Source organism: Electrona antarctica, assembly GCF_951216825.1.
Source record: "Electrona antarctica genome assembly, chromosome: 11".
NCBI classification, from domain to species: Eukaryota; Metazoa; Chordata; class Actinopteri; order Myctophiformes; family Myctophidae; genus Electrona; species Electrona antarctica.
The window spans coordinates 51,273,661-51,296,871 of record NC_136792.1 but is presented as its reverse complement, the minus strand read 5'-3'; the positions used below and the strand labels follow the sequence as shown (position 1 = coordinate 51,296,871).

The 23,211-nt window shown below is 45.0% G+C and overlaps 1 protein-coding gene across 6 annotated transcripts in view; it reads right to left on the bottom strand.

The window, feature by feature from the left end:
* Positions 1-22,956, bottom strand: part of mpzl3 (myelin protein zero-like 3) — a 38,419-nt gene extending 15,463 nt beyond the window's left edge. For all 6 annotated transcript variants that reach the window (XR_013791166.1, XR_013791167.1, XM_079514788.1 and 3 more), the window contains exons 1-2: positions 22,653-22,956; positions 13,647-13,813 (exon numbers count right to left, since the gene is read on the bottom strand). Coding sequence is in view for 4 of the 6 variants with exons in the window: in XM_079514788.1 (XP_079370914.1) it covers positions 13,647-13,813; positions 22,653-22,845 (360 nt within the window). In the remaining 2 variants the exon portion in view is untranslated. The remainder of the gene's footprint in view (positions 1-13,646; positions 13,814-22,652) is intronic.
* Positions 22,957-23,211: the final 255 nt, after the last annotated feature.

The window sequence follows — 23,211 nt, the reverse complement described above, 5'->3', positions numbered from 1 at the left end:
TGTGTGTGTCGAAGTGTCCTTGAGCAAGACACTGAACCCCTAATTGCTCCCGATGTGCAGGTTGGTGCCTTGCATGGTTTCTGCTGTCGTCGGTGTATGAATGGGTGAATGTAATGCACAATCTATGTAAAGCGCCTTGGATAAAGGCGTTATATGAATGCAGCATTTACCATTTAGCAGTACTAGTATTGATACTTTTACTTAAGAAAAGAATGCAAGTTTTTTTAAATCTTTTTTCCACCACTGGGGGAGGGAGGGGGGAGGGGCTTTGCCACAGTCCAGGGCAACGGGTTCATTTGGCAGCTCAGATTAAAACGATTGATAGAGTGTGACGTTCTGTCTGCCGCTTGTTTCTGATGTGCCGCGCACGCACGCACGCGCGCGCGCGCGCGCACGCACACAGGCGCACACACACACACACACACACACACACACACACACACACACACACACACACACACACACACACACACACACACACACACACACACACACACACACACACACACACACACACACACACACACACACACACACACACACACACACACACACACACGGCTGAGTACAATTTAGGCATTTAGCAGACGCTCTTAATCCAGAGCGACTTGTGCAGTAATCAAGAACACCACATGGTGATACATCAAATACATAGAAATAGTCGTCAAGGATCATGAGTATAAGCTAAGAACCTAACATCCGTCTAACAGTAGAATATCTGTACTGTGCAATGAGAGAGAGAGAGAGAGAGAGAGAGAAAGAGAGAGAGAGAGAGAGAGAGAGAGAGAGAGAGAGAGAGAGAGAGAGAGAGTGTTATTGTTCAACGGCAAATGTTGTACTTTTGTGTAAAGTGTATCACTTTGGAGATTTCTGTATTATATTGTATAGGTACTTTGAGAGGTATCATGGATGTATTATTGACTGTTCGTTGTACGATGTAGCATTGATGTGTAATTTTATTTCTGCCTCTTGGCCAGTTCCCACTTGAAAAAGAGATGTGATTTTACTGGTTAAATAAAGGTTACAAAAATAACAATAATGAAACTGCATGTACACTATAGAATGCTACACATACACTACTTTGTCTTACGACGGAGTCGGGCGCTCGAAATAGCCGATCTACAAGTTCACGTCGCGTGGCATTCTGCACCACATTGTGAGCTTGTAGAGCAACTAAGCAACTGAACTCTGTCGTGCAATGAAGATGTTAATAAAAAGGTATGGCACGCCCCATATCAACCCCTACGGATATTCCACTGTTAGACGCTATGCAATTCACCCTTTGTCAAGTCCCGCCCATGGCTGTTCCCTTCTTCGCACCCATTGGTTGCCGTTTCGTGGCTGGACAAAAATCCTCTCTCTCCATCCACTACCATTGAAATAACGTGTTTTTCAGTTGCTTCATATTGATATTCTGTGCACTCAATTCTTATTTTAAACTTGGTGTCAGTAAAAAAGGAACATCACAGGTGCAGCATGGAGACTGGGCATTATCATGTTTGTTTTTAGTTTTTTCCAAAAATTATGTTTTTTTACAAATTCAACATAAACAAGGCGAAACCAGGGCGGAACAAGGCAGAAAGAGCCTGCATGTTAGTCAGCCAGGGACCAATCAGAAGGCTGACAAAGGGTGGATTGATGTATTACCATGTGTTGTTCCTGCTTACTGTAAATCACTCTGGATTAGGAGCGTCTGTTGCTCTTGTTTACTGTAAATCCCTCTGGATTAAGAGCGTCTGATAAATGCCCGAATTGAAAATTGCACAAGACGAGTATAAAATATAAGCGGCTCAGTGGCCTTGTTGTTGTCAGAGTATGTAGTTGAGAGGTTTGGGGTTCCATGTTCACGGCTGGGTCATACCAAAGACTAGAAGAAGAGGTTTGGGGTTCCGTGTTCACGGTTGGGTCATACCAAAGACTAGAAGAAGAGGTTTGGGGTTCCGTGTTCACGGTTGGGTCATACCAAAGACTAGAAGAAGAGGTTTGGGGTTCCATGTTCACGGCTGGGTCATACCAAATACTAGAAGAGGTTTGGGGTTCCGTGTTCACGGCTGGGTCATACCAAAGACTAGAAGAAGAGGTTTGGGGTTCCGTGTTCACGGCTGGGTCATACCAAAGACTAGAAGAAGAGGTTTGGGGTTCCATGTTCACGGTTGGGTCATACCAAAGACTAGAAGAAGAGGTTTGGGGTTCCATGTTCACGGCTGGGTCATACCAAAGACTAGAAGAAGAGGTTTGGGGTTCCATGTTCACGGTTGGGTCATACCAAAGACTAGAAGAAGAGGTTTGGGGTTCCATGTTCACGGCTGGGTCATACCAAAGACTAGAAGAAGAGGTTTGGGGTTCCATGTTCACGGTTGGGTCATACCAAAGACTAGAAGAAGAGGTTTGGGGTTCCATGTTCACGGCTGGGTCATACCAAAGACTAGAAGAAGAGGTTTGGGGTTCCGTGTTCACGGCTGGGTCATACCAAAGACTAGAAGAAGAGGTTTGGGGTTCCGTGTTCACGGCTGGGTCATACCAAAGACTAGAAGAAGAGGTTTGGGGTTCCGTGTTCACGGCTGGGTCATACCAAAGACTAGAAGAAGAGGTTTGGGGTTCCGTGTTCACGGCTGGGTCATACCAAAGACTAGAAGAAGAGGTTTGGGGTTCCGTGTTCACGGCTGGGTCATACCAAAGACTAGAAGAAGAGGTTTGGGGTTCCGTGTTCACGGCTGGGTCATACCAAAGACTATAAGAAGAGGTTTGGGGTTCCGTGTTCACGGCTGGGTCATACCAAAGACTAGAAGAAGAGGTTTGGGGTTCTGTGTTCACGGCTGGGTCATACCAAAGACTAGAAGAAGAGGTTTGGGGTTCCGTGTTCACGGCTGGGTCATACCAAAGACTATAAGAAGAGGTTTGGGGTTCCATGTTCACGGCTGGGTCATACCAAAGACTATAAGAAGAGGTTTGGGGTTCCATGTTCACGGCTGGGTCATACCAAAGACTAGAAGAAGAGGTTTGGGGTTCCATGTTCACGGCTGGGTCATACCAAAGACTAGAAGAAGAGGTTTGGGGTTCCATGTTCACGGCTGGGTCATACCAAAGACTAGAAGAAGAGGTTTGGGGTTCCGTGTTCACGGCTGGGTCATACCAAAGACTAGAAGAAGAGGTTTGGGGTTCCGTGTTCACGGCTGGGTCATACCAAATACTATAAGAAGAGGTTTGGGGTTGCGTGTTCACGGCTGGGTCATACCAAAGACTAGAAGAAGAGGTTTGGGGTTCCGTGTTCACGGCTGGGTCATACCAAAGACTAGAAGAAGAGGTTTGGGTTTCCATGTTCACGGTTGGGTCATACCAAAGACTAGAAGAAGAGGTTTGGGGTTCCGTGTTCACGGCTGGGTCATACCAAAGACTAGAAGAAGAGGTTTGGGGTTCCGTGTTCACGGCTGGGTCATACCAAAGACTAGAAGAAGAGGTTTGGGGTTCCGTGTTCACGGCTGGGTCATACCAAAGACTAGAAGAAGAGGTTTGGGGTTCCATGTTCACGGCTGGGTCATACCAAAGACTAGAAGAAGAGGTTTGGGGTTCCGTGTTCACGGCTGGGTCATACCAAAGACTATAAGAAGAGGTTTGGGGTTCCGTGTTCACGGCTGGGTCATACCAAAGACTAGAAGAAGAGGTTTGGGGTTCCATGTTCATGGCTGGGTCATACCAAAGACCAGAAGAATTGAACTAGGGGTGTTAATAGTTAATTGTTGATTGAGCAAGACCCAGAACCCCTAATTGCTCCCGATATGCAGCTTGGTGCCTTGCATGGTTTCCTCCGGCATCGGTGTATGAATGTGCGTTTCTTTGGTCTTTATGTTTTTGTTTTGTTTGTTTTTCCAAACTACAAGCTTGCGACGTGGTGTGGGCTTGTAGATCTGCTATTTTCAGTGCACGACTTTCTTCCACACACAAGTCAAATTAGTCGTGGTGGCGACTGAGAAACTGGACTCCATGCGGTCCTCAGTCATAATGCTCTCTCTCTCTCTCTGTCTCTCTCTCTCTCTCTCTCTCGCTCTCCCACATCCACTTTGAGGGCTAACCAGAACTAGTACATTTTAATGACCAAACCCAACAGCACTCCATATGTCGGTCAGAGCCGCAACTGCATTAGCCTCTCCTCCACTTAGTCCATTGAGACCAGGTTCTATACACACCATGACAGTTTTCTGACAAAAACCCTATGTTTCTATATCAGTGCAGGTGCCCAAACGCGTTTTTTCATGTCAAGGAGCACCAGAATTATCAGTATTTGGCCGCCGACCACCAATGTGAAAATATGTTGTTCCAGGGACCCCCCCCCTCCCCCAATAAGCAAAGATATGAGTTAAAAACATTCGCTAGGAAAGAATATTATATTCCCAAAAATGTGAACACGTTTTCACGTTTTTGAAAAAAAAATAGCAGATCTACAAGCTCATGGCTCGGTGCCACGCTATGAGCTTGTAGGTCTGCTATTTTTGTCCAACAACTAAAAGTATAAAATAATGATTAAACTGGTTATAAGAGCTATAAAGTGACACGGATGCGTTCCCGGACCTTAACCCATTTTGACCTGAGATCAGATTCTAAAAATGTCTTCTACATCCTGGCAGTTGTCTGAAAAAGCTATGTTTCTGTGTCAGTGGTTCTTCGATTTTTCAAAAATAGCAGACCTACAAGCTCGTAGCGCGCCACTCGGTGGCGCGCTATGAGCTTGTAGATCTGCTATTTTTCAATAGCTATAAAGCATAACATAATGCTAACACCAAAAGGGGGTTCCCGCCCAGAACGGCTTAATGGGTTAGCTGTGAGTGCTCCTATAGGAAATAACATACTGTATGCACACACGGTTATAGGAGCAAGACCGCAATCTATGGATTCTGCACGTCACGCAGCCAGCCCCGCTGGTCCAAATGGAATTACCACGCAGACCGCACTTTATGGCCCTATTGCTGCTGCTGCTCTATACTCTGCTGCTGCCGCGGCTCGCTGCAAATGGAGAGAGAGAGAGAGGCGGTCCGCTCGGCGTGCGTCGAGACGTGTATGGGGTTACACACACCGCCGAGTGCACTTATATGAGCAGGGCTTGGAGGAAGCCATCCACATTATCAGTGGTGGCGAGAGTAACTATAAGTATTTGCGCAAGATAGTGTTGAGCAAATGGGGTGTTGTTGTGTTGTTTGTGTGTGTGTGTGTGTGTGTGTGTGTGTGTGTGTGTGTGTGTGTGTGTGTGTGTGTGTGTGTGTGTGTGTGTGTGTGTGTGTGTGTGTGTGGAAACGCCAGGGGAGGAAGATGATCACTGCAGCCAAGGCCACAACTAACACTGACACTTCATATGCCCTCACTGCAATAAACAATGTGGCGCTCGGATTGGACTTCACAGTCACCTCAAAACTCACCAGTAGAAGAAGTAGAAGTCATCATCGGATACGATGGACTACCATAAGCAGTGTGTGTGTGTGTGTGTGTGTGTGTGTGTGTGTGTGTGTGTGTGTGTGTGTGTGTGTGTGTGTGTGTGTGTGTGTGTGTGTGTGTGTGCGTGTGTGTGTGTGTGTTGCGTCAGTGCAGTGAGGCGGCAGTGGCTCAGAGGTAGAGCTTTAGAGTATATATTAATAGAGACGTCACCGGATTTCTCCTCCCATCCGCTTGCATTAAGTTGCTCAAAAGCGCATGAGAAGCGATTTCACTCGTCCTTCCGGGTAGGAACAGAGTGCATTCTCTAAAAATGGGACCCAGTGCCTCCCTGCTTGACACTCAGCATCAAGGGTTGGATTGGGGGTAAATCCCTGCGACATACTAGCGTCATGTCCAGGGGGTGTACTTGTACACCAAGCTGCCGGCTCACGCTACAGAAACAGGAGATAGGCTCCTGCCCTATGGGCCTCATGCAAGGCTACTACTACTACTACTACGTATGAAACATAGCGTTCACGTGTCATGGGCCCATGAATGTGCGCAATGATAGTCAACGGCCCAGCGCTGGCTCAGCGCTGCAATACCAAATTTGGCCACTATGTCCATTTCGCCACAGGGTTTCCTCCCGGTGCCGTCTCTATGGGTAGAGTGACCTAATGGGAACCGCAAGGTTCCCAGTTCGATCCCTGTGGGCTCCCCCAGAGTTAGTGTCGAAGACGTGCCCTTGAGCAAGACTCTGAACCCCTAATTGCTCCCGATGTGCAGATTGGTGCCATGCATGGCAACAATCCGGCATCGGTGGATGAATGTGTGTGTGAATGGGTGAATGTAATGCACAATCTATGTAAAGGTGTGTGAATGTGTGTGTGTGTGTGTGTGTGTGTGTGTGTGTGTGTGTGTGTGTGTGTGTGTGTGTGTGTGTGTGTGTGTGTGTGTGAATGGGTGAATGTAATGCACAATCTATGTAAAGGTGTGTGAATGTGTGTGTGAATGGGTGAATGTAATGCACAATCTATGTAAAGGTGTGTGAATGTGTGTGTGTGTGTGTGTGTGTGTGTGTGTGTGTGTGTGTGTGTGTGTGTGTGTGTGTGTGCGTGTGTGTGTGTGTGTGTGTGTGTGAATGGGTGAATGTAATGCACAATCTATGTAAAGGTGTGTGTGTGTGTGTGTGTGTGTGTGTGTGTGTGTGTGTGTGTGTGTGTGTGTGTGTGTGTGTGTGTGTGTGTGAATGGGTGAATGTAATGCACAATCTATGTAAAGGTGTGTGAATGTGTGTGTGAATGGGTGAATGTAATGCACAATCTATGTAAAGGTGTGTGAATGTGTGTGTGAATGGGTGAATGTAATGCACAATCTATGTAAAGGTGTGTGAATGTGTGTGTGAATGGGTGAATGTAATGCACAATCTATGTAAAAGGTGTGTGAATGTGTGAATCAGGGGTGCCCATGCACACTTTTTTGACTCAAGAACTACTTTTAAACTGACCAGCTCAACAATTATCCCATTGCTGAAAATAGTTACCTGAGGCGTTAGATATAAGACAAACACACTTAGAATGGGAAATAGAAGAGCAAAATGGAATTGGTAGGTTTTTTATATATATATTATAATAACTTTGTAATGTTTGTCTGCAATGCTCTTGAAAACAATGTATTGCTTTGTGGGTTTGAGCTGACAGGTCCTTTTTATGTCAATCAATCAAGTCACCTGAATTCAAGTGGCAGTTTTTTTCATTATATTATATATTTCAGGGGCATGTCATGTGGTCTACCTGCACAGCCTATGTGATCTACTGTTAGATCACAATCTACCTTTTGGGCACCTCTGGGCCGCACAGTGAATTTAATGCACTATTTAACCCATTTTGGGCAGGAACCTCTTTTGGTGTTAGCATTATGTTATGCTTTAGCTATTGAAAAATAGCACATCTACAAGCTCATAGCGCGCCACCGAGTGGCGCGCTACGAGCTTGTAGGTCTGCTATTTTTGAAAAATCGTTAAAATGTGGCGCAAATCATTGCATATATATTTCAGAGCGAACATTTTTAACTAAAATATTTGCTTCTGGGGAGGTCCCTGGAACTACATATTTTGAGATGGGGGTCTGTGGCCTAATAGAGATAATTCTGGGGGTCCTTGACATGAAAAAGGTTGAGCACCACTGACATAGAAACATAGGTTTTTCAAAAAGATGTTAGGATTTAGAAGCCTTTTTTTTTTTTTTAAATCAAACTCAGTCCAAAATGGTTTAAAGGTGTGTGAATGTGCGTGTGAATGGGTGAATGTAATGCACAATCTATATGTAAAGCACCTTGGATAAAGGCGCTATATAAATGCACCAGTGCTTGTAGTATAGTTAGTGTGTGTTGCATGCTGCTCCTGCTTGCTACTCTGCTTTCAGCTGTATGCTGCATGCTGCTCTCTGCTTTCAGCTATACTGCCTCCGGCTAGCCCTCCCTTTGGGAGTTAAAAGAGGAGCCTACACAGCCTCTCCACCAAACTAGACTCCTGCAGTGCCTCCTTGTGGACACACGCTAACTGTGCGTACGTAGTCAGAGGATATTAACCCATTTTGACCTGAGATCAGATTCTAAAAATGTCTTCTACATCCTGACAAAAATAGCAGACCTACAAGCTCGTAGCGCGCCACTCGGTGGCGCGCTATTAGCTTGTAGATCTGCTATTTTTCAATAGCTAAAGCATAACATAATGCTAACACCAAAAGGGGTTCCCGCCCAAAATGGATTAAAAGAGGAGCCTCTCCACCACACAAGACTCCTGCAGTGCCTCCTTGTGGACACAGACATTAACTGTGGGTGTAGTCAGAGGATATTAATACAATCTGGGAATACATTTCTTACCGAGAACTTTCTTCACCAATGTGTTTGTAAGGGTGTCTACTAACATATCCCTATATTCAACCACATTAGGGGATTTTTTTTGACAGCTGCTGAAAGTTGGGGTATACCATCGACAACCAATACAAGGCAAAATGTTCTAAATTTCATTATGCTTTAAGTAGCATGTGACATGTCAAACTAGGGGGTTTTCATGATTCTGAATCCATTCCAAGCATTAGTTTTGCACGAAAAAACACTCCTTGGGCTAAAAACGGCCATAACCATCATCACAAATGTGATGAAGTCGGCACATTTGGGCAAGTGGCTATGGCCGAATTTAGCCCAAGGCGTGTTTTTCATTCGCTTATTTCCATCGAAATAAGTAGTAAACTGTGCCGCTTGGGATATTATTTACATTATGAAGAGAGGATATATACAAAAAAATTCTAATTTTGAGCGATGGAAATAAGCGAATTAGCACAACACCCCATAACCCCATTCAATTCCTATTCATTTCAATGCAATTCATTTAGGGATTATGGTAAGGGAAATAGCCAATAAGGAGCTTTTGCACAAAATAACACCTGGACCTCTTTGGTGGGGACGTAACGACTACAAATAAAGGTAAGAAAGCCTTCTAGCATGGAATTCTCCTTTAAAGTATAATGAAATTTAGAACATTTTGCCTTATATTGGTTGTTGATGGTACTAGGGGGGTGGGTCCCGAACCTCAGGACCAAGCAGGTATCGAACCGTACATGCATGGGTACCGCGTACCCATTACAATAATTCAATTTCGGTTCTAACTATCGCTTCCTACAGGCGTGCGCAGTCACGGTCACGCGCTAATTATTTATTTATTTATTTAACAGCAAAATCCTGTTGTAAGTAAGGAGTAGAGTAGCTGCGAGCGTCTCTCTCTCTCTCTCTCACTCACTCTCTCTCTCTCTATGCAGCATTGACGACGGGGGACGTGGGGGTGGGGGGGATCGTTTGGGGATAATGTTTGCGCTTCAGCCAGTCAATCAGTGAGACAATAGCACGCAGCTGAGTGATCTGTGAAGGCTGCATCAAAGGCAGAGTCTCACGGCTGTACAGAGTTGCTAAGCTCATCTGACTGCACTCCCAACGCACGCAAGCAAAGAAAGAATCACTTCTGTCCGTGACAATAACCATTCTTACAGTTTGAATTGTACAATGTGTGTGCGCGTGTGTGCGCGTGCGTGCGTGCGTTGCAGTGCTCCTGCAGATAGGCTTTCTTTCCTTATTGTAAAAATGTGTTATTACTCTTCATGTGACCACTGCGCTCTGACTTTAGGTGCGTTACCCGTTCAAAACAAATCAGATAAATAACGGTAGTGGGTCGCACTCACCAAGACTGCTGTTCAAAACATTTATTTAATTTTGAACAGGGACAAGACGTTTCGGCTATCCAGCCTTCATCAATGTGGAGAGTGACTGAATGTAGGTTCCTTTTAAAGGAGTGGTGACATAGTGCAGGTGCACAAAACCTCACATCACACCCAGGTGGGTAATCTGGGTAAACTGTGTAATAAAGTCTCTGTTAGCAATCAACAATGTGACTAGCAATTACATCTCAAAATATACATATATTGTGGTCTAAGGCAGGGGTTCTCAACCCATGGGTCGCGACCCCTCGGGGGGTCGCCAAATTATTTTAGGGGGTCCCCAAATTATTATTTTTTTTAAAAAGTTTTTTTTTTCTTTTTTTCCCCAAAAATAGCAGACCTACAAGCTCGTAGCGCGCCACTCGGTGGCGCGCTATGAGCTTGTAGATCTGCTATTTTTCAATAGCTAAATTATAACAATGCTTAAAACACCAAAAGGGGTTCCCGCCCAAAATGGTTTAAGGTTATTGTAGCAGTCAATTTATATTGGGGGTCGGGAGGGGGCGGGGCGGGGGTCCCGAGACATTGCCAAAGCATTTCCGGGGGTCCCCGGCCAAAAACGTTGAGAACCCCTGACTTAGCCTACCCTTAAAAGGCACCCCCCTATGTTGGTTCTGTTGCTTAGCTACGTGACGTCACGTGCCTCTGTCTCCCTGTCAGAAAACGAAGGGAAAGAACTGTTATACTAAATACCCTCCTCACGCCTACCGGGGACCTCGGGAACCTGGAAGGAGAGAGGAAGAGGATAGACTGTTTATGTTGCCTGAGTGCCTCTATGTGAACGCCTAACTTAAGTTCATCTTTTCGTTGTCGACTCACTTCTAAATAAATCAAGGCCACAAATACCTAGTAGCACTGCCTCTGTGTCTTGGTTTTGTGATCAAAGTGCGACAATACACAAAGCAAAAACAATTTAGAGATTGTTTAAACAAAGCTAATGCAGGTCGCTGAGGACATCAGGCTTTTTTACCGTTCATAAATCAGACATGCATTAGAATAAAGCATCATTCTTTTCTACCGTCAATAGCATCCACCCAATACATCATGTGCGTGGCACCGGGGAAGCGGCCGTGCCCAGATATCCCCATTGCGGGATTAAATACATTTGATTTATTTTTTAGTATTTAGAATAAATAATCCTCAAAATTGACTAAGGCAATAAATTGGGATAAAACTTTTTGTTAACTAATAATTTGACTGTCTTTTGTCCTCTTTTGTCCTAAAGAACCTAAGTTATTTCATACTATTTGGAACCAAAATAGGAAACCGCTAGGAACCGGAATCGATAAGCAGAACCGGAAACGGTACCGGATTCACAAAAATCCCAACGATACCCATCCCTGGATGGTACCACAACTTTCAGCAGCTGTCAAAAAATCCCAGAGGGTGGTTGAATAGAAACCAATGTGGGATACCGGTATGTTAGTAGACACCGTTACAAACACATTGGTGAAGAAAAGTATTGGTAAAGAAATGTATTCCCAGATTTGACATTATTCTGATAATATTCCCTGACTAACTGTGAGGTCCCGGGCTGAACTGGAGGGGATCTCGGAGCAGCGGTGGGCCCCAGAGGCGAGGTGCGTGGGCAGGCCCCCCGGTGTCTGAACACGCCCTGGCAGCCGCCAACCACTGCCCCACATATGGGTCAAATAGTTCTAGATTGTGGAATTAGTACCGGTACTTAAAAGTAAAACAATGTGAGTACTTCTTACATCACTGCATGCTGCATGTGAGCTATGATGACATCGGACCTATGATGTCATCAGACCCTGCTGTGATGACATCAGACCTATGATGACATCAGACCTATGATGTCATCAGACCAGAAGGCCCAAACCCAGACAGAGGGTGTCTTTATTTGGAACGCATCAGTGTTATTTTACATCTTAAATGATTCTCCTATACCTATATACTTATACTTTAACTATTCAAAAATAGCAGATCTACAAGTTCCATATCACTGCACTTTGTGTCGTGCTATGAGCTTGTGAATCTGCTTGTAATTTTGAAAATCGTTTTGAACTCAAATCTTTGCCTCTGGGGGTCCCTGGCTGGAACAAAATACTTGGAAATGAGGGGGTAGGCCATAATTAGACCATAATTAAAATAAATTGTGTAAACAGTAAAACATACTGTAATGTAAATTGTCCACAATCTACACGCTCACAGCAACTTGACACACTATTTAACATAACAATGAACAGAGATGAATGTGAACAATTCAGGAGAGCATGCCAAATAATTGTTATCATCTCAAATAATTGCAATTAGGCGATTCATATAATAATTGACACAGGCCTAGACAGAGTTGTGAGCGAACAAGAAGAGAGGTTTCAGGCCTCAGGACTCATGCAGGAGGAGTGGTTCATTCTTGGCACAAAGACAAGACGGACGTGGGAAAACCATGACGACCAAGCAGACACGCCCGTGACAACCGCCGTGCGTTTCCAGTGGGCGTTGATGAGAGGGCAGGGCAGCTGTGATGAAATCTAGAGCAAACTATAACGCCTGGAAACTCAGCTACACGCTGTGCTGTTTTGTTTGCATAGCAGGACAAAAGAAAATACTTCTGTGTGACACAGCTGCTTTATCAGTGTTGCACACAAGCCTTTAGAGCGTGGCTTTCTACATATTCACACTTTTACACTACAATGAATACTGCTATTAAACTCTGCCATAAGAATATCTCTGTTATTCTTACTCATGGTCATGTGTCTTCTCTAAAACACCCTAAAACACCCTGGACAACGCTCCACACGTCCTAGACTATTCTCCCTTCTCTAAAACACCCTGGACAACGCTCTACACGTCCTAGACTATTCTCCCTTCTCTAAAACACCCTGGACAACGCTCTACACGTCCTAGACTATTCTCCCTTCTCTAAAACACCCTGGACAAGGCTCCACACGTCCTAGACTCGTCTCCCTTCTCTAAAACACCCTGGACAATGCTCTACACGTCCTAGACTCTTCTCCCTTCTCTAAAACACCCTGGACAATGCTCCACGTGTCCTAGACTCTTGTCCCTTCTCTAAAACACCCTGGACAATGCTCCACGTGTCCTAGACTCTTCTCCCTTCACTAAACACCCTGGACAACGCTCCACATGTCCCAGACTATTCTCCCTTCTCTAAAACACCCTGGACAACGCTCCACACGTGATAGACTCTTCTCCCTTCTCTAAAACACCCTGGACAATGTTCCACGTGTCCTAGACTCTTGTCCCTTCTCTAAAACACCCTGGACAATGCTCCACACGTCCTAGACTCTTGTCCCTTCTCTAAAACACCCTGGACAATGCTCCACACGTCCTAGACTCTTGTCCCTTCTCTAAAACACACTGGACAACGCTCCACACGTCCCAGACTCTATTTGTGTGACTGTATTGACCAGAGTTAATGTGGCTCTGGATAAGAGTGTCTGCATAATGTTTAAATTGTACATTGTCATTGACGTAAACGTCCACACCTGTTGAGATGACCACTGTGAATCGACCGGAGAATCCGCCCGGTTGCCATAGCAGCGCTAATTATAATCCACGTCCCCCCGTAGGCTATGGGAACATTACGACCCCCTGTGGGCTATGGGAACATTACAACCCCCCCGTAGGCTATGGGAACATTACGACCCCCCCGTAGGATATGTGGTGAGGTGGGAACATTACGGGGACAAACAGAAAGTAAACTTATCTTGAGGGGGCTTTAAGTAAAGCTCAGATTTGACATGATTGAACAGAACATCGATGTTTGGGGCTCATAAAAGAAATTGTCACTACTTCGCGGTTACAATATTAATGCTTCTGGTGACTTTTAAATCGCCACATTCGATATAAGCTTGACAATAAGCCGACCTGCGAGCTCACAACGCGTCGTTTCGCGCCGCATTGCGAGCTTGTAGATCGGCTTATTGTCACCAATTTGGGGCTGGAGCTGGAGCTCTGGACGTCGGGGAAGCAGCGCTCTGTACTCACGATCTCCGGAGGCCCCCCGGTGGGCGGTCGGTAGGACCAGTCCACGGACATCTTACTGGTGGGTCTGCTGGTGGAGGTGAAGGCGCAGGACAGGGTGACCGATTCCCCCATGGAGGCGTGGAGCTCTGGGGGAGATGTTACCGTGATGGAGGACACCGAGGAGATGCCTGGAGGGCAGAGAGAGAGAGAGAGAGAGAGAGAGAGAGAGAGAGAGACATGCAGACGTGGAGGAGATGTTACTGTGATGGAGGACACTGAGATGGTTAACCCTTAGAAGATGAAAGACGCCAATTGGCGTCTTCATCAGAATTCCGTAAATGATCAATGACGCCAATTGGCGTCTTCGCCGTTTTTGATTAATCTAAACATATTAATATGCTCCGAAGCGCTGTTTAAATTCCTGAGCTTATATTCCAACTACATTACCCAGAAAACCCGTGTCACGTGACACACGTGTACGTGTTGCCATTGGAAGCTGGTCCCACCCCCTGTAAACAGTGGGGGCAGAGGGAGTCTTCATAGTTTTCATTGTTTTGCCTGTTTACCCGTCTCGCCCGAGCGATTTTCTAGCAGAAAAAGTTGAAAGCAGTACTATTTATTTGAGCGAGTTTTGTGGTAGTAGTATTGATCCATACGCGTCCCAGTCGCCTTCTCCAGGCGGAGTAGCCCTGGTCCAGTGCTTACAGCGAGACTCGCTGCTCCCTCCCTCCTTTTTTCATTGTCTCCCCATCGTCGTCCGATGAGCTATACCGGGAAACCATTGAAGAAGACGATCAACCCGGAATGTTTTGAGGTAATCTTATTGTAGATCCTTCTATAGTGATCAGAAATCATAAGATGATCGCTACAAATAGATGCTTGGATAATTACTACTACTAGTCAGATCATGACGCCAGAATGACTCACCACGATGGCCCCCAGCCATTAGCCAGCACCAAAGGTGCTGGCTAATGGGGGGGTTGGTGTCGGTCGGTGCATTGGTGCTGGCTAATGTCTGGATGGTGGTGTCGATCGGTTGGTCGGTGCAGTACAAATGTATCGTAGCAGGCATGCACGCATGGCAGTACAAGTATTTTATATTGTAGCGTGCCTTATAGGCGATCTGATCTTTAGAGTAATGTTCGCTCCTTTTATTTACTGTCTACAAAGACGGAGAACAAACATGCATCGTTTACTGAAGCAACGCGTGGTTGTTGATGACCTTGCTACAAGGATCGGAGGGGGGACGGGGAGTGAAGCTAACAGTAGCGTATTATATAAGATCTGTATGACGTTTCATTGACGTCTGAGCTTGCATGATAATCGCATTCATTGAATATTGTATACTATCATGATTGTACATTGTTTAGTGTGTCTCCGTGTGATGATGATGATGACGATGATGTCAGATAGCCTACGTCCCCCCCCCCCCCCCAACTGGCTATTGGCCGGGCTGACTACAGCTAAATGTTTATTTTTATATATTTAGAACTGGCATCGGAGGAGGAGGATGATGATGATGATGATGATGATGAAGACGAAGAGTCAAGACTGCGATGGAGTTCTCCGACACTGAACCGGATGCATTCATTCATTTCAGTTGTTGTTTTTTTTTAATTTAGCCTACACACACACACACACCGTCAAGAACAACTGGAATGCAGTGGTTTGGGGACACTGGGGAGTTTGGGGACAACTGTTTTGTATGTAGGCCTATTTATTTTCTGTAATATTTATTATAATTGTATTATGTTAGTAGTCATAAAAAATAAAAGACGCTTTACAATGAGTTAGACCTGTCATGGCTATTTTGTTCACTATTCTGAGGTTTATGGTTTGACTAAGCGAGTTTCAACTGTGATTTACTCTGTAACGGTAGATGGTAAGAACCCAATTTTTTGTTATAATACAGTATACATTCAAGTCTATATTTTGATACATATCATGGGCACAAAGTCATATCAAAACAATGTCCTTGGATGTGTTTGTTTATCAAAACTGTTTCTTCACAACAGGTTTTTGAGATACATGCATGAATAGACAAGGTACTGGTAAGACTATGTAAACATGGTATATATCAAAATGTGCGTTAGAATGTCTAATTTTACCCCAAAAAAGAATTGAGTTTATATGATGTTCCATTTCAGAGCTAGGGGGACTTTTAGCTGGATAGGTCAGATTGATCATGACTGACCATGCTATTTATAGATGGCAAAATATCTACAGTGGTACATGTGAGAAACTTTTTATTTTATTTTAATTGAACTAGACAACTCACCCTTTAAAATGAGATATTGCATGGCTATGTACGCCCAGCAGAAAAAAAGTTATTTAGAAAATAAAACTTCAACCGGGCATAACTTTTTTTGTTGTCCTAGAAACACTACCCAGTGTAAATGCAGGCTCTTTTAAATGGCTTCCAACACAAAAACTAAACATTTTATCAACTCAGTTCATTTTTTTCCTGGAAGCAGACAAGCCAAGCTTTCTCTGAAGGTCTTTCGTTGTCACACATTCACAACAGAGAATTTTCAATAAATCATTCAAAAACGCCATTCTGCCATAGAGAAGTCTAAAAACTATATAGAAATCCATGAAACTCTCAAAGAGTTAAAGGAGAATTCCAGACCAGCGCTTTTCTCACAGTAAAAACAACAACCCAGAGCTATTCATACGATTGCGATCGATCATACGGTAAACCACTACGTATGTAAATGTACGCCATCTGCGCTTAACCTCTGGATTGGAGGTGGCATATACTAGTCCACACAATGGAAATCCACATACACTTAACTCTTGTTTATATTTGTACCTCCCTGGCCCTCCACCTATGGGACATTATTTGCTAGGTACTTACTGTACATATTTGTACCCCCCAACTATGGGACGTTATTTGCTAGGTACTTACTGTACATATTCGTACCCCCCAGCTATGGGACGTTAAGTATATGAAGCGGTTGAGCCCCAAAGCAGCTTTTAACATTGGTCCGGTTGCTATGCAACGCATCCGTCACCACCAGCTATGGGATCTTTACTACAACTCTCCATTTACCTTGATTAAAATCAGGGAATCAGAATCAGGAAAATACATTCCAGTATTTTCTGCCTTTTCATTATTTTCAAGAAAAAAACAAAAAGGAAGAAAACTACTAGTCAGGCAACGGTGGATTTAACATAGCTTTGACGTACCAACCAAAATGTGTCAGCATACATAGACAAGATGCAAGTTCCAGTTCCACACTCTGAGCTGGTTCAATATTAGATGGTAAAAAGAAGCAAAGCGGTTCCACCCCGGTGGAGAACAGGAGTGAGAGAGTGAGAGAGTGAGCAGAAACAACAGAGGGAGGGATGGATGACACAGTGATGGGAGGAGGTTGTAAACAATGCCTTTCTTCTTTTGTTAGCAAAAACATTGTTGAACGTATTCTTTGGACCCCTCAGGGTCTCAGTGAACCTACTGAACGTATACGTCTTGGGGGTCAGGGTCTCACCCTACTGAACGTATATGTCTTGTGGCCAGAGGGTCAGGGTCTCACCCTACTGAACGTATAGGTCTTGGGGCCGTAGCACTTGCCGTAGCCTCGACGACCTTACAGGCGTATGCAAAGACTAAATTATGTAATTTAGATAGCATATTAATTATGTAGACATAGCATGACTCTATAGTGTATACGGTTCTTTAGCTTACTCATGATCCTTGATGACTATTTCTATGTATGTGATGCATTTATACCATGTTTTGTTCTTGCTTACTGTGAATCACTCTGGATTAGGAGCGTCTGATGAATGCCCACACATTGTAAACGGTATAAGAACAAGGAGTTTGTAAATCAGGCTAAATCAGAACTGCAGACAAACAAGGAGAGAGAGGGTGCTGCGGGCTCACATGAGCACAATGATTAACCAAACGAGCACTGACTGATGGACGGCTGCATTACTCAATAAATATATAAATACCCTTCTCTCCTCAGCCACAGGCACGTGTGTACATTATTTACAACGCACGCACGCACCCACGCACGCACGCACACGCACACGCACACGCACACGCACACGCACACGCACACGCACACCAAGTGATAACAAGAGAGAGAGAGAGAGAGAGAGGTGTATGTAAATCTCACAACAAACAGCTGTGGTTCGAATTTGAGAGTGTAAACGGAACCCCTCCTGGTCTCTTTAACCCATTCTTGGTGGGAACCCCTGTTGGTGTTCTAAGCATTGTGTTATACTTTAGCCATTGAAAAATAGCAGATCTACAAGCTCATAGCGTGGCACCGAGTGCCGCGCTACGAGCTTGTAGGTCTGCTATTTTTGAAAAATCATGAAAATGTGGCGCAAATCTTTGAATATATATATTCTTTCAGAGCGAACGTAATAAATTGGGGTCGGACGGCCAAAGACACATAATTCTGGGGGTCCTTGACATGAAATATTGAACACCACTGACATAGGAACATAGGTATTTCAGAAAACTGTGAGGATTTAGAAGACATTCTTTTAAATTTCGACGTCAGGCCAAAATGGGTTAAGAGGACCAGAGCAGAGTTTTCTCTATCAGAGTTCACCTCCTCCCGGCCTCTTTAAGAGGACCAGAGTTTTCTCCGTCAGAGTTCACCTCCTCCTCCTGGCCTCTCTAAGAGGGCCAGTGTTTTTCTCTAAAGCCCGGGTATACGGTACGGCCCGAGAGGCATTTCACGTCCAGGCGTCACCGGCGTACAGATAGCGTGTTTCACACGTACCCCCGCGGCAGAATGTCCAACGGAACACGTGCCTCCGCGTTTCTCCGTGTTTGTCTGACTCCTTCTCATGACCCTAGATCCCTCCTGTGAGAGAAAGGTCGCACGAACAGCCCGGGCCGTCACACAGAGAGAGAGAGAGAGAGAGAGAGAGAGAGAGAGAGAGAGAGAGAGAGAGAGAGAGAGAGAGAGAGAGAGAGAGAGAGAGAGAGAGAGAGAGAGAGAGAGAGAGAGAGAGAGAGAGAGAGAGAGAGACAGAGAGAGAGACAGAGAGAGACAGAGAGAGACAGAGAGAGAGAGACAGAGAGAGAGACAGAGAGAGAGAGACATGAGAGAGAGAGACATGAGAGAGAGAGACAGAGAGACAGAGAGAGAGAGAGAGACAGAGAGAGAGAGACAGAGAGAGACAGAGAGAGAGACAGAGAGAGACAGAGAGAGAGAGAGAGAGAGACAGAGAGAGACAGAGAGAGACAGAGAGACAGAGAGAGACAGAGAGACAGAGAGAGAGACAGAGAGACAGAGAGACAGAGAGAGAGACAGAGAGACAGAGAGAGACAGAGAGAGACAGAGAGACAGAGAGAGACAGAGAGAGACAGAGAGAGACAGAGAGACAGAGAGAGACAGAGAGAGAGACAGAGAGAGAGACAGAGAGACAGAGAGACAGAGAGAGAGACAGAGAGACAGAGAGAGACAGAGAGACAGAGAGAGACAGAGAGAGACAGAGAGACAGAGAGAGACCGAGAGAGACCGAGAGAGACAGAGAGAGAGAGAGAGATTCACTGTGTCTTGTGTGCTTTAGATGAGTGGTTTTTCACCCTTTTCTTATCGAGGTCCATTATTTATTCGGCATTTAGAGCCACGGAACCACCATTTGATGAGATTCGGTCTCTCAGACCCCGAAAACGAAAGAATATTTTGTTATCGTTGGATAACATTTCGCCCACAATTCATTCCATGCTGTTATTGAATTGATGTTGGTACCATTAGGAGAGATATCAGGCACACGCTGATCAAAGTGACAATTATTCTACATTCTCTAATTGCGTAGACTTCTTGTAAATTAAGTGATGCAGATGTTTAACAAAAACATAACTCTTGAAATGAAACCACATTAATGGACCCTTCATGGGTCCATTTGGTTTCATTTCACGCTCTCAAGAGTTAAAGGATCTATAAGGGTCCATTTGGTTACAAACTCCATCATTTAGCTGGGGACCACCTGGAACGCCCCTCCCGGACCACTGGTTGAAAACCAGAAAATAAAAAATAAATGAAAAAGGAGAAAAAAAGTGTTAAATTGAAATGGTAATTAAAATTCTATCTATAATTGTACAATGGACAATGTACTTTTTGGGCGAGTGGGCATAACCAGAACATGACCTGTTCTTGCCCGACCGGCAAGTGCCTCTGAGACCTTAGTGTCAACCCCTCGGCGAGTAGCAATGCCACACGTAAACATACGAGCTTGTAGATCGGCCAACTCATTGTGCTAGGGACCACCTGGAAGGCCCTCGGGGACCCCTGGGCTAGCCTGGGGGTCCACAGAGCACGCTTTGAGAACCGTGAGTGCAGTGAACACACAGTGTTGATGTGCAGACGCAGAACACCAGCCTGCGGGCTCAACAGGGTCCTCACAGACAAACGTATGTATGACCCAGGCAGCTAATGTTTGGAACAAATCAAATAAGACAGACAGTCGGTCATGTATGGGTTTTTGGTTTTTTTCCAGATGTGTTTAACCCATTTAGGCCTGACGTCGAAATAAAAAAAATAGAAGAATATATATTCAAAGATTTGTGCCGCATTTTCACGATTTTTTCAAAAAATAGCAGACCTACAAGCTCGTAGCGCGCCACTCGGTGGCGCGCTATGAGCTTGTAGATCTGCTATTTTTCAATAGCTAAAGCATAACATAATGCTAACACCAAAAGGGGTTCCCGCCCCAAAATGGGTTAACACCCGGGATTCGAACCCAGGTCTCCTGCGTGGAAAGCTATCATCTTAACCACTAAGCCAAAGGCTGTGCCTGTGGCTAGGGGGAGATATTAAGACTTTTGAGGCCATCAGGCCGAGGCTGTGATAGTGCTGCACGATTCTTGCTCAAATGTGAATCTCGATTTTCCTCCACAAGAATTGAGACCATGATTCTAATTTTTTTCCCCCTGAAAATATGTATTAAAAAAAACATAAGCGAAAAACAAACAAAACTGTAGTGCTGCACGATTCTTCACAAAATGAGATCGCATGCAGGGTGTCTGAATCTGGATCTTTTTGTGATGAATTGTGCAGCACGAGTCTGCGAGCCACTCTGCTTGTATACCATAATCATTCCCTGCACGACATGTATCCACGTATGGGCTAGAGTCTAGCCCATACGTGAGTGTCTAGCCGCTAGACACTCACGTGTGGTCAATGGATCACATGATTAGCAGACGGGAGATGGGTATATGCTTTTTTTCCCCCCACCCCCTAAAACGTCACCCCAGCATACTATGTAAATAGCGCATAGTGGTAGAACACGCACACCACTGATATGGGCAGGCCGGCTACTCCATATGCAAAGGTCAAAGTTCAGTAAACTACTAGTTTTGGGACGCACTGACTTTTTTTGTGTATCCCAAAAAGGTCAAAATTAGCTTCCACAATTTTGTTTTGGGGGGGAGAGAGAGAGAGAGAGAGAGAGAGAGAGAGAGAGAGAGAGAGAGAGAGAGAGAGAGAGAGAGAGAGAGAGAGAGAGAGAGAGAGGTTTGCATGCAGGTAGTTTGAACTCTCTCCTTGGCACAGACTGAGTCAGTCAGTCGTATCAGAGCACATTCCAGTTGGCAGAACAATGCCAGCCCAGACGCCTCTGGTCCTGTTCTGACCTGTACTATACTTCATTCACTTTACATGTCCGTCTAACCTCATTTCAACACACACTGTTAACCAGCAGCACAGCCCTGGGGTAGGCTGTATGCTTCCAAAACAGCCTACATCTTATGTAGATAGATTGATTGATTGATTGAAGTAACAGTTTGCAGAATTACAGTACCTATCTTATGATGAATTGAACAAGGTGGACCCTCTTGTAAACAAGTGTAATGCTTTATTGGGTCGTCCACTGACTCCACTCACAGTTAGGTTTTTGTATTGAGTTGTGCTTGAAATGTACTGTAATTCTGCAAAATGTTAATAAATACTTCAATCAATCTATCTATCTTGTACACAGGATACTTTCACTGTTTTGAAAACTTCACATATACATACCAAAGAACACTATGTACACTATGTAAGAACAGTATGTAGCTTAGTATAGTCTGACATGTAATAATAATAATAATAATAAATAATAATAGTGTTGGCCTATTGACACTTCCACAGCCCTAAAACAACCCCTGTCCCCCCCCAGGGGCAAGGCCCAGGCAGGGGGTCTGCAAGGCCGAGGGATCGGTCCAGCACGTCCCCAGGGGGTCCCCAAGGGGAGGACCATGATAGGGGGTCCCCCTGCCACAGCAGCAAAATAACAAGAAGTTCATTGCTGTCGATGCGACGCGCTGTCAGCTTGTATGGATCAAACTTCTCTCATGAGGGCAGGGGTGTGAAACAAAGGGGGGGGGGGGTGGGACTGTCCATAGAGTAGACATATACACTATAAACCCCCAGGGGGTCCGTAGATATGCTGCCTGTAGTGTTACATTAGTATCCCACCCACCCCTTTTCCCCCTCACTGTATATGTTTTGTCCCCCTTTTTACCTCCTCTATGATGATTTCCTGTTTTTGGCTAGAAGTGTATATTTGTATGTCTCTAAATGTTATGATGAATTGAACAAGGTGGACCCTCTTGTAAACAAGTGAAACGCTTTATGGTAAAACTGTTAACAGGTTTTGTATTGAGTTGTGCTTGAAATGTACTGTAATTCTGCAAACTGTTAATACATACTTCAATCAATCAATCAGAGCCTATTTATCAAGCGGGGGGATGGGGGGGGGGGTCCGTAGAGTGGACAGGTACACTAGAATCCCCCAGGGGGGTCCGTGGACATGCTTCCATTGTAGCGGCCTGTAGTGTTACACAGTATCGGTCAGGTTCGGTTCACTCGCCCCGGACACAGCGTCAGATAACAGCAGCCTTTATTTGCCCCTTTAGTTTACCTTCTCTGTATTTGGGACGTCGGTAATAACAGACTTCAGGGTCCCGATGATAAGGGGCTACAAACAAACGAACAGCAGCAACTTTTACTGTTCACTTCAGACGTGTTTGGAATTGGAACTATAATCGGTTCGGTTCGGTTCCCACTAACTACTCACCCCATAGCGTCACATAGAGCAGCAGCACTGTGTTCAGCGGCGTGGAGGTTCTGCTCGTTGTTGTTGTTGTTCGTCGCATTATTGTGACTCCTGAATGGTTCCGACGACGAACGACCATAGAATCCTGTTGTTGTTCTTGTTGTCGTTGAGTTAAACTGTGGTTCGGTCCATGTTGTTGTGATCGTATTGTCATGATCTGATCTCTCTCCGTGTGTGTGTCAGTGTGTGTGTGTGTGTGTGTGGGACGGATCAACTACCTGACAAACAGGTGGATCAGGAAGTGGAGTATTCGCCTACAGCCACCAGCTGCGGCCGGGTGTGTAGTGTGAATGGGACAGATAATCTGTCACAGATTACTACATACTATTATTATGATTATAAACCCCTGGCTATACACCACAGCAGTGGTTCCCAAACTGTTTCATGTCAAGGACCCCCACATTAATTAATACACTAATTATAGCCCGCGGACCCCCATTTGAAGAGATAATGCCAGGGACCCCCATATTATACATTTTTAGCAGTGATTCTCAACCAGTTTAATTTCAAGGACCCCCAT